Source organism: Pseudonaja textilis, chromosome 5 (genome assembly GCF_049901715.1).
Source record: "Pseudonaja textilis isolate UNSWEBS1 chromosome 5, rPseTex1.2, whole genome shotgun sequence".
NCBI lineage: Eukaryota > Metazoa > Chordata > Lepidosauria > Squamata > Elapidae > Pseudonaja > Pseudonaja textilis.
In genome coordinates, this window is record NC_141994.1 from 22,050,701 (window position 1) to 22,067,614 (window position 16,914).

General features: G+C 42.4%; 1 protein-coding gene across 5 annotated transcripts in view; it reads right to left on the reverse strand.

Moving 5' to 3' along the window:
• Nucleotides 1-16,914, reverse strand: part of NAPEPLD (N-acyl phosphatidylethanolamine phospholipase D) — a 24,550-nt gene continuing 7,636 nt past the window's right edge. For 4 of the 5 annotated variants that reach the window (XM_087934280.1, XM_087934278.1, XM_087934281.1 and 1 more), the window contains 4 exons: nucleotides 8,378-8,669; nucleotides 3,816-4,462; nucleotides 2,500-2,614; nucleotides 1-1,718 (listed from right to left, as the gene is read on the reverse strand). In XM_087934280.1, the coding sequence (XP_087790406.1) occupies nucleotides 1,590-1,718; nucleotides 2,500-2,614; nucleotides 3,816-4,462; nucleotides 8,378-8,653 (1,167 nt within the window). In that variant the 5' untranslated portion in view covers nucleotides 8,654-8,669 and the 3' untranslated portion in view covers nucleotides 1-1,589. Of the gene's footprint in view, nucleotides 1,719-2,499; nucleotides 2,615-3,815; nucleotides 4,463-8,377; nucleotides 8,670-16,094; nucleotides 16,199-16,914 lie in introns of those variants that run through there. The other variant, XM_087934277.1, reaches the window with a different exon arrangement.

Below are 16,914 nucleotides of genomic sequence, written 5' to 3' on the forward strand. Positions count from 1 at the left end.
TTTGGAGTGGGAGTGAGGCGAGAATTTATTGTCAAAGTAGCAGGTTCACACAAGCATATTTGGTCATATGTTTAATGCTGAGCAAATCCATCAATCATCAGTGATTTCAGCTTCATAAGGAATCCATACACATATTTCCCACATCATGTTCTTAAAATTACGGGTTTTGGATTTCACAATAAGGAAAGAAGCAAGCGCAAACAAAAACGGAGCCGAGTAAAAGATTTTTGGAGAGATCGATGCTTTGTTAACATTTGCCAATCATATTCTCAAACCATAGAAGGCTTTGGAGGACCATAACAAACAACTCACAGTCACAGCACAACGCACACACTTGTTTTGGCCAGCAGCACAAGAAATGTTAGGAATTTTTTTTTTTCATGTTAAGAAACTCTTGGAAAGGCACGTTTCAATGGATCTTTTCAAATCAAAGCTTCCGTACTTGCAAGTTAAACGTGTGTGTAAGCATTTGGTAAAATCTGGGTTTTCCTTAAAATGTGCTTTAGCAGCAACTTTACGTTGGAAGACTCATTTCAAATCCTACAATTCTACAGCTTCGAAGGCACCTGGCATACCCTCTGGGTGGGAGAGTTTGAAAAGTCCTTGGCCGATTGTAAAGGTGCCGGGTTCAAAACACAGATTCCACCACAATCACTACCGTATATGGCAGGGGGTCTTCAAACTTGACAGCTTTAAGACTTGCGGACTTCAACTCCCAGAGTCATGTTAGCTCAGGAATTCTGGGAGTTGAAGTCCACAAGTCTCAAACTTGCCAAGTTTTGAAGGCCCTTGGTATATGGGTTGTACGCGAAACTTTAAAAATATTGTCAGGTTTGCATCAATATTTTAAAAACCAGCCATGCTGTAGGAATGTGTGTTCAAAAAAAATGATCCATGGTATAAATTGCTAAATGCCTTTCAGCGTGTCTTTTAATGTAGGCTTCGTGTCTGGTTAAACACGCGTAGAAAATAGTGATTTCTGAGTTAACCCAACGGCATGCCAGGAACGGTTTTCAATTCGTGTATAAATCCAACACCTGGTTATGAATACAAAGGTGTCATTTTTGGGTAGCCTTGTGTTTTTATCCCAGCATCTTCACGCACAATTTTTTTGTTCCCCTCTGGATTAGTTAATAAATGGGAGAGGGCTCAAGGATTCTACAATTCTTACCACCACCACACATACCTGTATTAGGTAAGTCTCATTAGCACTGATTTGCATATTAGTAGTCGGACTAAAATTTACATTCATTTTTACATGCAGCCAGGCTCCATCAAGCACTGAACACATGCTGTTAAAGAGTGTCTGGTTGGAAATAAATTCTTAACAGTTATTTTATACTGTTCCAATAAAAGAATCCCTATTCATTTAAAAGTTATTTGTAGCTCGGTTAACGCTCTCCACGGTAATTTGTCCATCAAAAATCAAATTACCAAATCGATATGCAAGATTTTTTAAAAGAGGTGGTTAAAATTAAGCACACCTGAAATTTTCAAAAGCCTATTTAATTTTTGTTTTACAAAAAAAATATTCACTCTTATTTCCCCCCGCCCACCCCAGTTATGGTTAATAAGAAGTTTTTCTGCTTCTATTCAAATCCGTCATCATTAATATTTAAATCCCGTGATTCTCCGTGGTTCAAAACAAAGAAGTCTTCCGTTTGCAATCTGTGTCTGTCAAGAGCTTCCTTCAGTTTCACAGGTGGATCTAAGTAGTACTGCAAAGAAAAAAACAGGAAATGCCAGATTAGACATAAATTAAATTCTGTGTTGGGTATAGTAACTACCAACTTGAAATCAAATTAAATGTCTATGCAGATTCTCAATCATCCAGGTCATAGTTGTCGCAAAGGTGCTTTTTCAAGAGGCAACCAGACATTCTGGTTTTGCTTTGAAGACATTTTGCTTCTCAACCAAGATTCTTCAGCTCTGACTGGATGGTGGGGAATGGAAGGAATTTATATTCCTTGCAGACAGCTGGTCATTTATATTCTTTTAGCTAGTTGTTGAGGCCACTTGGAGCTTTATCTGTGTTCTCAGAGTCACCTGAGTGGTGCAAATGGGTGGGGAGCCTTCTTGGAACTGTTGAAAGGACTGTGTTGTAGATTGGAGATAGAGGGTGTCATATCCACCCCCCCTCTGCAGAGAGAGGGCTGTTCAATTTTGACATAGATTGGCCTCTTTGACTCCTCTTTCAAACCAGCGGTCCTCTCTGTCCAAAATGTGGACAGACATAATCCCTTGCGGGATGGAGTCTGGGCAACAGAATGGAGCTAGCAGAGTCTTTACTGGCCAGATGCCCTTCCTGTTGCCGATGCAGAGTTTTGTTCAGCAGATATATTCTCCTTGTGCCCAGAGAGAGAAATATCTGCCTCTACTTTTTGTATTTTATGATATAAACCAATTTTTTAAAAAAAGAACCTGAGGAATTCATCACTCTAGAGCCCTTAATTTTAAGCCAAAGGTCAGCAGGCCACGCCACTTATGAGTTATACGTACCTCGTTGGCTAAAGCAAAAGTACCCCAATGAATCCCAATGGATTTCTTTGCTTGTACATCAATGTGGATCTGTACTGATTCTTCAGGGTTCACATGTTGGGATTTCATAAACCACCTACCCCCCCAAAACAACAACATTAGTTTCCTTGAAGGTTACTTTGACAATTTTGTTCTCCTAATTGTATTTTGTTTGTTTTTTTACAAAATCAGTGCTTTAATTACAACTTTTAATTTTCTGGCCAATGCAAACCTCCCAGGTGTCCTTTTATTTTGTACATTTATAGGTTTTCCTGGCTATTCCCACGCAGCTAAGAATAGTTGCCTATTCATCGGTTAAGCTGCCTCTTAGCTAAATGTACATTTTTGCAAAACACCCCATAGATAACACCTAGTTCCTTTCTCTTGTCTTGCTGTCACCCCTCCCTTGTTCATGGTTAAGTAATCTTACTCTCCTGCCTCTCTTTTTAATTCAGCCGTTCTCAACTCGGGCGTCCTCAAAACGGGTGGGGACTGATTCCGCCCAGATTTTGACAGTTTCGATCTATCTACGGGAGAAAGCTGATTTTGATTCTGGGTTTTCGTTGTAAGGATTTGGACACTTCTTATATACTAGATAATAGACTGCATAAGAGCAGGCCAAGCTGGAAGGTGGAGTTAAACAAGTCATTAGTTTGGAGTCTTTGCGTTGCTAAACAGAGACCCAAGTCCAGCCCCGGTCTGTAAATTCCATTGGCCCTTATTTAGCAGCAGTTCAGTTTTGACTGTTAGTTGACCAGATTCTTCTGTACGGGTAGTCCTCGAGTTATGACCCCACCTGAGCCTGACATTTCTGTTGCTAAGTGAAACATTTGTAAAGTGAGTTCGCCCCATTTTACAACTTTTGTTAAGGGAATCATTGCATTTGCTAGGTTAGTGACACGGTTGTCAAGAGAATCTGGCTTCCCCATTGACGTTGCTTGTCGGAAGGTCGCAAAATGACCCCTGGCCATGCCTACCCAGGGTTTTGTTGCTCCTGGTATTTTCGGTGAGATATGGGTCTCTCTTTCTCTTTGTCCCCCTCTCTCCCTCTCATTTCTGCGTCCCACTCCCCTTCTCTCTCGCTCTCATTTGTGACTGGCTGCTTTTTACAGTTCCGCGTCCTTCACGGGCAGCTCAGCACCAGCCATGGTTGCCTTCATGTCAGCTCAGGAAGAGGGGAGTGGCCACTGCCACCAAATGCAGGGAGGGAAGAGCCCCTAATAGTCCACCCCTACTGAGAATCTTGACAGACTTTCTGTAGGCCGATATTGTCGGCCTCCATGCTTTCACAACCTCACCTTGGCTCGTAGGCTCCGATGGGAATGGCTGCCAGATCGAATGGCCCAAACCGTTTCCCTATTTCCTCAAAGGCGATGCAATAGCCAGTGTCTCCTGCGAAAAAGAACCTGTTCCAGGGACCCAGAACTGACCAGCTTCCCCAAAGAACCTTGTTTTCGTCCGTGGCGGTCCTTTTGGACCAATGCTGAGCAGGAGTGAAAACAAAGGTGACGGCGTCGTGGCCAGGAATGCAGTTCTCTCCCCACCAATCCAGTTCGATGACATTCTCGCAGCCATATTTCTGCATCCAGTCTAAAAGGCCCAGCGGCACAAACCACCGCAACTCACTGCCGAAACGCGCGTTTAAACTCACAACCGTGAGGTAATCCAGATGGTCGTAATGATCGTGGCTGATCAACACCGCGTCTATCTTGGGCAGTTCGCTGACGGTGCACGGAGGGCCTCGGAAACGTTTAGGGCCCAGAAACTGCACCGGGGAAGCCCGCTGGCTAAAGATGGGGTCGGTAATAAAGGTGACTTCATCCATTTCTACCAACACCGATGCATGTCCAAGCCACGTTACTCGCATACCAACTCCAGTCTTTCCGAACAGTTCAGGGTTTTGGACAAAATAAGGTGTCAACACTGGGAGGTGCATGTCAAGCACCTAGCAACAGAAAAAGCACAAAAGACAAAGTCAGAAAACAGGTCCTGTTTCCAAATGACAAATATTTATATATATATGTATGTATGTATGTATGTATGTATGTGTAACCAAATCCATTAACATTTCTATTATTGGTACGGTATTTACATTTTGCTTCCAGTTCTCCTAGCTGTTTTCATTCCGACCTTCCCCTCTTTTTCTTGCAGCCACAGATAAAACTTGTGCCAAGTATCGTAATATTCTGAATTCCCCTTATTTTTCATTTCTAAAGTTAGTCTATCAGATTCTGCACAGGCCATTATTTTCCTTATTATCTCTCTTTTCAGAGATATCCAAACAATAACAATTATGTGTCTTAATCAATCAATCAATCAATCAATTAGGATAAAGCTTGGAAGGGACCTTATACCAGTGGTGGCTAACCTTTTTGGGCTCCCGTGCCAATAATAGTGCACATTTGTGCGCTCACGTGCCATCACCGCAATGTATGTGACCCCCTATGCCTCCTTGTGTCTGCCTCCTCATGTGCTGCACACTTCTACACATGTGTGCATGTCTCCCACGCACACATATGCAGTAGACCTTTTCTGGGCAAGGGCTCGCGTGCTAGCAGTAATGGCTCTGCGTGCCACTTCTGGCACGATGCCATAGGTTCACCACCATGGTCTTATACTACTTCAGACAAGGGGCTGTTCAACGTCTTTAAAAAACTCAAGCAATGAAGCATCCACAACTTTTGGGACGAGCTGGTTCCATTGGTTAATTGTCCTGTTAGGAAGTTTCTCCTTAATTCCAGGTTGCTTCTCTCCTTGATTAGTTTCCATCCATTGTTTCTTCTCCTGCCCTCTGGTGCTTTGGAAAATAAGTTTGTCCCCACCCTCTTTGTGGCAGCCTGTCAAATACTGGAATACTACTATCATGTCACCCCTAGTCCTTCTTTTCTCTAGACCAGGTGTCAGCAACCTGTGGCTCTGGAGCCTCGTGCGGCTCTTTGGGCCTTTTGCTGTGGCTCCCTGTTGGGTGATCCCACCACTGGCTGACCACACCTCTCTCCCCCTCTCCCAGTCACTCCTCGCCTGGCCTGAGGAGGTAAAATACAAAAAACAGAAGTGAGAGGGAGGGAGAGAGAGAGGTCCATTTCCAACAGAAAACACGTGACTGGGTGGGAGTGATGTGGAGTTGGCCAGGCCCACCCAGGTTTTGTGGCTCCCAGTGTTTTCTTTTCTGTGGGAAACGGGTCCAAATGACTATTTTGAGTGTTTAAGGATGCTGATCCCTGCTCTAGACAGACCATACCCAAATCCTGCAACTGTTCTTCATATGTTTTAGTCTCCAGGCCTTAAATCATCTTTCCTCTGCACTGTTCCGAAAGCCTCAAATTTTTATTTTTATTTTGGTACTGAGGTGACCAAAACCGAATGCGGTATTCCAGGTGTGGTCTTACTAAAGGGCTTTATAAAGTGTTCGTAATACTTCACTCAACTGTGATTTTAGGCCTCTGTTTATACACCCAAGGGTTGTATTAGCTTTTTTGGCTGCTGCTCCAAACTGCTGGCTCCTGTTTAAGCGATCGTCTCTATTAGGACTCCAAGCTCACTCTTATAGTTCATGTTTTTGAGCCAGGTTTCATGTAATCTGTACTTGTACCTTACATTTTTCCTGCCTTGTTTTTCTCCACACCAAATTTCTTATTGTTGGCTAGGGCCTGTTGTTCAAGTCTATCAAGATGTTTTTGGATCCTGAACTTGTCTTGCCATCCTTCAGCCAGTCAAGGTTATTATTCAACTAATTTGTACCTTCTGGCTGCCTTATGAACATTCATTGGATAAGCACATTCAAACATGGTTCATGGCATCTCCGGTGGAGGACAATTTATAAGGATAACTAGATAAAGGTAGATACCTAACAAGGTGCATTCCTGTAAATAGCTGATGCATTTGAAGAGAATGGATTGGTCAGGATCCTGAAATAAATCAATGCAGGGCACACAAAAAAGATTGGAACTGAGAAGGTTTAAGGATACCATTCCAGTCGACTACGGCAAAAAACATTTCTGTAAGCTTAGAATAGAATAACAGAATTGGAAGGGACCTTGGAGGTCATCTAGTCCAGTGATGGTGAACCTTTTTGTTGAGGTGTGCCGAAAGCATGCGCGTGCCAGCACCCACAATGCAATGTGCCCTGCCCCCTGCACATGCATGCACAACACCTTGCCCTGCCTGTGCGTGCCTTCCAGCTGATTTTCGGCCCGTTTGAGGCCTCCCAGAGGCTCAAGGGAAGCCTCTGCAGCCTCAGGAGGCCAAAAAACTGGCCTTCCAGAAATACCAGAAGTGCTCGTTTTAAGCCTCTGGAGGGTCTCTGGAGCCCGTGGAGGCCCAAGGGAAGCCTCGGGAGCCTCAGGAGGGTGAAAACGGGCCCATTTCGGCACCCCCAGTGCTTCCGGAAGGCCCGTTTTTTGTGTTCGTAAGTCAAGAACTACCTGTCTTTTAGTCAGCAAAACAATGTAACACAAATTAAATCTAAAGTTCTCGGTAGGGTTAGACTTTACTGTAAACCCTTTGAGCAGACTTAGAAGCAAACAACACAGCAGTTAATCCTTTAATAGCTTTACTTGGTATTAGCTCAGCTGCAAAAATACTTATAGCCTGAGTTGTAAGACCAGCAACAGATGCTCCAAAGCTGGAAACATTCACAAATAGAACACAAAAACAACTCTTTGTGGGGAAATGTGGTCATTGCTGTGTTTATTTGGATCAACAAAAGCCCCGTGGAAAAACATCTGATTTAATTTAGAATGCAAAGGAAGAAAACAGACAGTAGCAGGGGAGAAAAAATAAGATTATATACTAGGCCACGAGTAGGCAACCTGCGGCTCTGGAGTCACATGTGGCTCTTTCATCCCCCCATGCTATGGCTCCCTGTTGCCAGTCGGCTCCATAATTGATAGGGCTTTAGGTTAGGACAGGTAGAGGAAAAAAGGATGCCACACTAGGAGGAGACTCTATGGTGGGGGAACCGGACTTCAGGTTAGCAGAGGGAAAAGGACGCCGCACTAGGAGACTCTGGTGGGGGAACCGGACTTCCAGTCGGCTCCAGAATTGAATGGGGGGTTCCAATTAGAACCTTTGTGGCTTTTTAAGCCTAACAGCTAATTTTTCGGCCTCCCAGAGACTTGGAAAAAGCCTCCGCAAGGCTGATATAACAGGAAGTGGTATAACAGGAAGTGACGAAACGGGCCTATAATTCGGCCTGAAAAGCCTTGCAGAAGCTTTTTCCAACCCTCTGGGAGGCCGAAAAAGGCCCCAAACCAACCGGAAAAAAAATCAGCTGTGAGGCGCACACATGTGCAGTGAGGAAAGTTTGCCTGTGGCTCGCTTGCCAGCACAAATGCCATAGGTTCACCATCACGGTGCTAGGGTGACACTGAACAATGTATACTGTGAAGCGGTTTTAAGTATATAGTGCTAATAATTGAAAAGACAACCTTTTATTAACCACATTAGATATCAAGACTGACAATGTATGTATTATTTATAACATAATGTCAATCTGAAGAAATCAAGAACAAAACTCAACAAACTACACATTTTTTTCTTTACCGCTGACAACCCCCTGGATTCTAAAGCCACAAGATAAAGGTACCAGAACATCAAAGAGGAAAAATATAAACCAAATATGTATCGGGACCGCATTGTAAATTATTTAGGAAAAAGGTTATTTGCTAAGTATATCGACAAGTTATCCTGGGTTAGGATGGTTTGTTGCACTTGCACTTAAATAGCTATGTCTGCTTCACCCATTAAATTGTTTTAGGGTGCTATTATATTCAATAATTCGAGTGTAAGTCATCATCAATTTATTTGCAGGTGGCCCTTTCCGAACACTGAAGCACAATCCACCGTGAATGCATGTTACCTGTTTTGAACTAGGGACCTTGCTGTTGTCCTTTTCTGTAAAAATCCACTTCAAGACATTTGGGAAGCTTACTGGTTTCCAGGTTGGCCAGGGGTTCATAAACCTGCCATCTTTACCCTTCTTCGACTTGGTTACGTCTTCCTCCAGTCGATAATCCAATCGGAAGCTTTTTCTAGACATCCTGGAAGAATTGCTGCCCCGGGAACCTTGATTTGAATCCTGACGTTTTCTTACTTCTTCTTTCAAGTTGGAATTGCAAGGCTGTTCTTCATCCATTTCATTTGGTGACAAACTAGAGACGGGAAAAAAAAAAGTTAATTCTCTTTCTTCACTGGAACATTAAAGGAAGGGGGGAAAACCCAGGCATACCCTAAAAACCTTCTCCCCACCCCCTCCAATTGCAAATTCTTCCTCCACGTTTGCACGCCAAGAATGTTTAAGAGCAGGTCTTAGCATGCAGACGTTAGAATTCTTTTAACAAATTCATGGTGGGAAGCGTGTTTTGGCTTTTAAGCAGCATCGTCTTGTTGGCTGCATTTCAGGAAGAGCTTTGGCTGAATCACAAGCTGCTTGTGAAGTTCACAGTTTTATTTATTTATTTTTGGGGGGAGTATGTTTTTTTCCCCTCTTATTCATGAACATTTTGAATGCAGTGTATTGTCCCAGGGCATGTCATTTACAAAAAATGTTCTAATCAAGACAGGTTCCAACTTTGCAAGCCTGTGGAGACCACAGATTTCTTTCATTTTTTAAGTAACTGGATTAGTAAACTGGAGCAGCATTTGTTGCGATGTTGACAAAAGAACAAAAGTTTCATTTTAATCCATGGCTTCTCACAGACGTACAGAGTCCAGCAAGCTGGAAAACGTTCACTAATTCTGAGAGGTGCAAAATTTGCTGAGTTGGATTTTAAAAAAACCCACAACAACTCTGGAATACAATCTCATCTCTGAGGTCGAAAAGGGTAAATGCCGCAGGGAATGGTGTGAGATACATGGCAAGCCATAGAAATATTGCTCGTTTTTATTTTTATTTAGAAAATTTAAATGGCTGTCCTCTCACTCTCAGTGTCTCTGGGCAACTTACAAAAAAACCAAAAAGAAAAAGAAAACAATATACAACAATAAACCAGGAGAACAGCTTGCCCCAGAAGTTGTGGGGGTTCATCACTGGAGGTTTTTAAGAAATGACTGGACAGTCGCTTGTCGGAGATGGTATAGGTCCGTGATGTCGAATCTGACACGCATGCCTCAGATGACACACTGAGCCATTTGTGTGGGCACACGAGCCCCAGGCAAACTTGCCTGCACTGCACATGCGCGTGCCTTCCAGCTGATTTTCAGCCCGTTTGAGGCCTTTTTGCCCTCCTGGAGGCTTGAGGGAAGCCTCTGCAGCCTCGGGTGGCTGGAAAACAGGTCCATTTCAGCACTTCCAGTATTTCCAGACGACCTGTTTTTCGCCTCCCGAGACTGCAGAGGCTTTCTTTAAACCTCTGGGAGGGCGAAAATGGCCTCAAACAGGCCAAAAATCAGCCAGAAGGTGCGTGCATATGCAGTGCAGGTAAGAAGGCAGGGTGGGGATGTTGCGCACACATGTGCAGGGGGGCGGAGCGCATTGCACTGTGGCTGCTGGCATGCGGGCTATTGCACGCGCTTTCAGCATGCCACAACACAAAGGTTCACCATCACTGGTATAGGTTCTCCTGCTTGCCCACCAGCAACCAGACAGAGAACTGGTTGCTAAAATTTTTGAAGCCCACCCTTGCATAGTAGCATGATATAAAAGCGTAGGCATGCATACTGGTAACCCTCGACTTACAACAGTTCATTTAGTGATTGTTCCAAAGTTACGACGACATTGAAAAAAGGAATTTAGGATCATTTTTCACAATTAGAACCATTGCTCTTTTATTTACTTTTGTATTTTGTAGTTTATAATATTTAATAACTTAATAAAAATATGTTTGGAGAGAACAATTATGACCATCCCCATGGGTCACGTGATCAAAATTCAGATGCTTGGCAACTAACTCATAGTTATGACGGTCACAGCATTCCGGGTCACGTGATCCTCTTTTGCCACTCCTCTGACGAGCAAAGCCAATGGAGAAGCCAGATTCACTTAACAACTGTGTTATTAGCTCAACCACCACAGCGATTCATTTGACGACAACAGCAAGAAAAGTCATAAAGTGGGGCAAAACTCATTAACAAGTTCCTCACTTAGCAACATATATTTGGGGCTCAATTCTGGTCATATCTAGATCTAAATACCCACGAGACAGGTACATTTTAACCACACAGAAACATGTTAGAGCAGAGTATTAGCATTTGCATAGACTAGAAATCCAAAATCTTCCCCCAAATCTGACCATAGGAGCCAAGGCCTACATTTTATGATTTGAGGAAAATAACACCTTTTGAAAGCAATCGAGAGTGCAATCTGCGAGTAACTGATAAATAAGCACATGCTGCCTTTCCACATTTCCTAGTTAGAACTTACTTACCTTTAGAAGTGAGTACTTAGTAATTGTAACTTTTAAAGTAATGGTATTAAAGTTAACAGTTTGCAAAAAGTTACTTGTATGTTCAAATCAGTGTCCTCTTTATGCATCCGGCCTGCTCTAATCTAAATTAAAACAACAGCAACAACTAGCTGATAACCCAAAGTTGCCCGGGTATTTATTTTTTCTAATCCTGTATTAGACAGGAAAAGCTCTTATTTCAGCGACCTGGAACAAACGTAATTTCTAATGTTGGATTTTCCCCGTTACCAGAGAGAGCCTCCTTGTGGAGTACTGTGAAGCTGTTCCCATGGCAACTCCATAGCACTGTACAGTAGAAGCCATTTAAGGCAGTATGGTAGAAGCCATTTGAAGGCACAACATGCTGTATCTTAACAGAACACACATCCTGAGGGGTGTTAGATGTGTCTTACCCCCACAGAATTTGTTTCCAGGGAGTAAGTCATTAGTGTACTAAATTTGGTTGAAATTGCTCAAGGGTTAGGGTTAATGTAATTTCGAATGTTGGATTTTCCCCCTTACCAGGAGGAGGAGGAGGAGGAAGAAAAAGAAGAGGAAGAGGAAGAGGAAGAGGAAGAAGAAGGGGAAGAAGAAGGAGGAGGAGGAAGAACAGGAGGAGGAGGAAGAACAGGAGGAGGAGGAGGAGGAGGAGGAGGAGGAGGAGGAGGAGGAGGAAAAAGAGGAAGAAGAAGAAGAAGAAAGAGGAAGAAGAACATGAAGAAGAAGAGGAAGAAGAAGAGGAAGAAAAAGAAGAGAAAGAGGAAGAGGAAGAAGGGGAAGAAGAAGGAGGAGGAAGAACAGGAGGAGGAGAGAAGAAGAAGAAGGAGGAGGAGGAGGAGGAGGAAAGAGGAAGAAGAAGAAAGAGGAAGAAGAACATGAAGAAGAAGAGGAAGAAGAAGAGGAAGAAAAAGAAGAGAAAGAGGAAGAGGAAGAAGAAGGGGAAGAAGAAGGAGGAGGAAGAGGAGGAGGAGGAGGAGGAAGAGGAACAGGAGGAGGAGGAGGAGGAGAAGAAGGAGGAGGAGGAGAAGAAGAAGAAAGAGGAAGAAGAAGAAAGAGGAAGAAGAAGAAAGAGGAAGAGGAAAAACATGAAGAGGAAGAAAAAGAAGAGGAAGAGGAAGAGGAGGAAGAAGAAGAAGGAGGAGGAGGGAGGAGGAGGAGGAGGAGAAGAAGAAGAAGAAGAAGAAAGAAAATATTAGAAAATTTGACCTACCCAAACGACGTCTGTAGAAGTGAGCTAAAGTTCACGACGGTTTTCAAAAAAACCTCATCGGTCTGAGAAGTTACCAGACTCATTATTAACAAGAGTCCTCACCCGTAACATCTGATTAAATAGTTAATTTCACTGAGCTGGAAGCTGAAGAATGTTGTTACTACTATTAGTTGATTGAGATATTTGGTTAGTTTTGCAAAGTATCAATTTTCTTTTATTACATAGCAATTTGCAGCAGGTGGAGCAAGTGGTTGGCTGAAAGAAAGGGAAGTTTGCGGTGTTCCCACTCCAGTTCGCTCATTTTCCTTCTCTTGCCTTCTTCCCTAATTGTGCGCGCACTGTGTGTTATTTTTTCACACTTTAAAAAACCCCTGCAGGCAGGAATCTCCAAAGTGTTGGCAGGCATTCCAAGGTCATGTTGCAAGACCAAACGCATTCAGGGTGAACCTTAACAGCCTGAGAAACTTCACAGCCCTGCAGAATCCATCCAGAAATACGTGTGGTGACTGGGCCACTGGAATTCAGCATGAAAACAATATTTTCAATTTCTCTGAATTCTCCACCATTTTCTCTGCCATTCTCTCATTGCTCAGGAATCCATGAATGCCACTGTTACAAAGGCTGAAAGTTGGCAAAAGCTAAAATTAGTGTGTCCAGACTACCGTAGATGATTGAGAACAAGAGAATCAAATAGGCTCAGATAGATAGATAGATAGATAGATAGATATAGATAGATAGATAGATAGATAGATAGATAGATAGATAGATAGATAGATATTGTTCTGACCCAAACCTTGTTCCCAGGAAACAAGCACGAAACAGAAGTAAAAGCAAAACCTTTCAGTGATTCTTTACGAATTCTGTTCCTTCACGGTTAAAAGGCTGTTTCAAACTAATTGTCTCTAATAAGAACGAGCTTTGCCAAGGATGTGCAAGGCTTCCAAGAACATGAAATAAAGTTGCCAAGAAATATTTCAAACACAAAGAGTCTCCAAACACCAACCAAGATATTCTGAACATTCACAAGGCTTGAGTACAAAAACTTCTTTGCTTCCTGCAAAGAACTCCGGTTTCTCAGCTGGCTTTTATCTCTTAAGGGAGGGGCTTGCAGCCTTACGCCCAAGTCGCCCATGATGCTGCAGCTACTCTTTCCTTCGAGCAGCCCTACGCACACGCGCACTGGGCACAGGCTCCTCAAGGACCTCTTCATCGCTGTTGCCGGCCTCCACAATCTCCGAAGGCAGCACTCCAGTCCCTGGTGGTCCTGGCCCCATCCCTGCATCACACGCAGGCCCCTCATCTGAGTCCTTGCTCTCCGAGACCTCAGCCGTCCTCACCTGCTGCCAGCGAACCACAACAGATAGATAGATAGATAGATAGATAGATAGATAGATAGATAGATAGATAGTAGATAGATAGATAGATAGATAGATAGATAGATAGATAGATAGATAGATAGATAGATAGATAGATATTCTGGAGTGATGTGGTGGTCTAGAGGTGAAGCTCTCGCCTCACAATCAGGAGGCTGTGAGTTCGTTCCTGGCTAGAGGTAGATATTTCTCTCTCTGGGCACAGTGAGAATATATCTGCCCAACAAAACTCCGCATTGGCAATAGGAAGGGCATCTGGCCATTAAAACACTCATGTCCATTCAGTTGCCCAGACTCCAACCCACAAGGGATTATATGGGGTCATTAAGAGAACAAAACGATGATGATGATAAGTGAAATGACAAAATTCAAATTTATATGGTTAAGCAAGATAGTTGTTAAGTGAATTTTGTCCCATTTTGTGCAGTTGAAATCCACAGAATGTAAAGTTGCCAAGTTTGAGAAATACTAATTTAAAGACTCAAAAACCTCTGAAGGAATAAGAACAGTCAAGAGTATAAAAAAGACAGTAAACTTTGAAAGCATATTTATTTACCTCAAAAACTAGATACAGGTAGTCCTTGACTTACAACAGTTCCTTTAGTGACCGTTCAAAGTTACAATGGCCCTGAAAAAAGTGACTTAGGACCATTTTTCCCACTTACGACCGTTGCAGTTTCCCCTTGGTCATGGAGTCCAAATTCAGAGGATTGTCAACTGGTTCATATTTGTGACGGTTGCAGTGTCCCTGGGGTCATGTGAACCCCGTTTGCGACCATCTGATAAGCAAAGTCAGTGGGGAAGCCAGATTCACTTAACAACCGTGTTACTAACTTAGCAACTGCAGTGATCCACTGAACAACTGTGGCAAGAAAGGTCATAAAATGGGGTGAAATTCACCCCATTGTGAGTGAAACTCACCCTATTGAAACACGTTGTCTCGCTTAGTGGCACAAACTCTGGGCTCAATTGTGATCGTAAGACGAGGACCACCTGTATTGACAATTTACTAGAATGTGAAGAGGTTTCACTAGGGTGGTCTTATCACACCCCTATTGGAGACTGATTCCAAGGGAGAGGAGGAACAGCCGACAGGGAGTGGAAGTGTGGCTCTGGAGGTTGTGGAGAAGGCTGGGGAAGGGCAGAAGCCGGCTGGGCAGTCAGAGGAAGACCCAGGGCCATCCTCTCTCCATCCTAGGACATACAGGGAGGAACGGAGAAGGGAACAACATGGCTTATAGGAGAGAAAAGGGCCCTGATCCCTTTCATTGGCTGCAGCTGGGGAGAATAGTATAAAGGAGGGGCATTTAAAACACAGCGTTGCTAGAAGCAAAGCGTGTTTTATTTCTGGCTGAGGTTTTTCTTGGTTGGCGTTCTTCCAATGGTTTGTAATTTGTAATTAATTATCCTGGTCTGTCCTGGAAATTCCTTCAGTACGGTTTGTTTTGGTTTTTTATTTCTCCGTTATCTGTTCTTTGAGTTTGGACTGTATTTCTTTCTGTTGGAGACTATTTTGGAAAGAGTTTAATTTCCAACTGCAAACAATTGAACAGGGGGATATTAGGATATTAAAAGAAATTTATTTACGTTTGGAAATTTATTATGTGTGTGCTGCTTCCCAGGTCATCACAGGTCTACTCATATGAGGCTTACTCACAGAGGTTCGATGTTTAAACAGGCCTTGGAAAAAAAAAAAGGATTTCCAAAGATCTTTTTTAGAAGAACAGATTCAAAGATTTCCCAAATTAAATGGTGTTGTGAGATATTATTCCGTGAAAATGAGATCCAAAGTGAAAGATAACATGTATTTTTTTAAAAAAAATATGAGAGGGAAAAGAAAGGATAGACAAGATTTCTATATTTGAGAGATTGCCAGCCACCTCATTTTATCATCAAAAACGTAGGACATATTTTGTGCTTTGGGGGAGCTTAAGAACAATGTAAAACTGTTCTTGTGGGAGCCTATTTTGCCCTTATTTATTTTTAAATGAAAACGGTCTCTGCCTGAGAATCTGGGGTGAGATGCAAAATACATATATTTATATACAGTATATATATAATCTAGAATCTTCCATTCCTCCTCCCAATGCAGGAAATGATCACAGAAAAAAATAAAATAAAGATAAAAACAACTTCCGTAGAACACACCTTGGCAAAACCTGCTTTCACACTGGGTCAAATGTGAAAGGGTTTCCAATAATAAGTTTAACCTTTTTTCATACCTTGATTGTTATTTGCCTATAAGAATACCAATGCATTTCTAACCCTTGTTCATTCGATTCTCGTTTTGTTTTGAGCTCACCCTTTTCATTTAAAATATCTTTATATTGTATATATAAAAGAAAATAAAAACTTCTTTGAAAATAATAATAATAAGTTTAACCAAAAGCCAACATTCCACAGAAATTTCTGTTCCTGGTTTTTAAAAGCATTAATCAGACCTCTTTGAGTTTTAAGATAACAAGGGAATTTCACAGGTTGGACAACTGTAATTTGAAGGTAGTTTTTTTTTCTTGCCTTGCTTTGAAGTTGGTGAAATTTTAAAACCAACCTAACAATTTGATACAAGCAACTGGATGGGGAAAAGAAAATTCAAATTATGACACTGACCGCCAGGGCCAACCTTCGTCCTTCCCAATTCTGGATTTCTTCACATGTTATGAACTATAGGAAGTCCTCCACTTACAACCATTTATTTAGTTACCATTCAAAGTTACAATGGCCTGGAAAAAAGGGACTTAGTTATGACTGTTTTTCATACTTATGACCGTTGTGGCATCCCCATGGTCATGTGATTTACATTCAGATGTTTTTTGACAACTGACTGACAAGCCAAGCCAATGAGGAAACCCAGATTCACTAAATGACCGGGTTACTAATTTAACAGAGATTCACTGAACCACAATGGCAAGGAAGGTCATACAACGAGGCCAATCTCCCTTAACGATGGTCTCAGAAATTAGCCACAGAAATTTTAGGCTTAATTGTGGTCATAAGTCAAGGAGTACTGCGCATGTATCCTAGTGGACAGGTTAAATATCAGGAGCAATTATCAGTCTCATTCATATGTATGTATGAATGTATGTATGTATTATATATGTATATATGTATATATGTATGGTATTCAGCTTTGTTCAGGTATTTTCCCACGTCATTATAGTTGTGCTTTTAAAGTTGTAGTGACGTTTTGGCAGAATCTACACACCACAAGCCAAGCAAGTACCTGGGCACAGACACTCCCTGATACCTCCAGCCCAAACACACCCCATCCATCCATCCAGATGAAACCTAGCTTCCTAATAAATGACAGCCAGCCATTCAGCCGAAGCCAAGCCATGCTGAAAGCCCCCAATACACAAAACACAATGTTGCCAGCTAATCAAGACCAAAATTTTTTAAAAAGCTACAAAACAGACATAAGATATTAGAA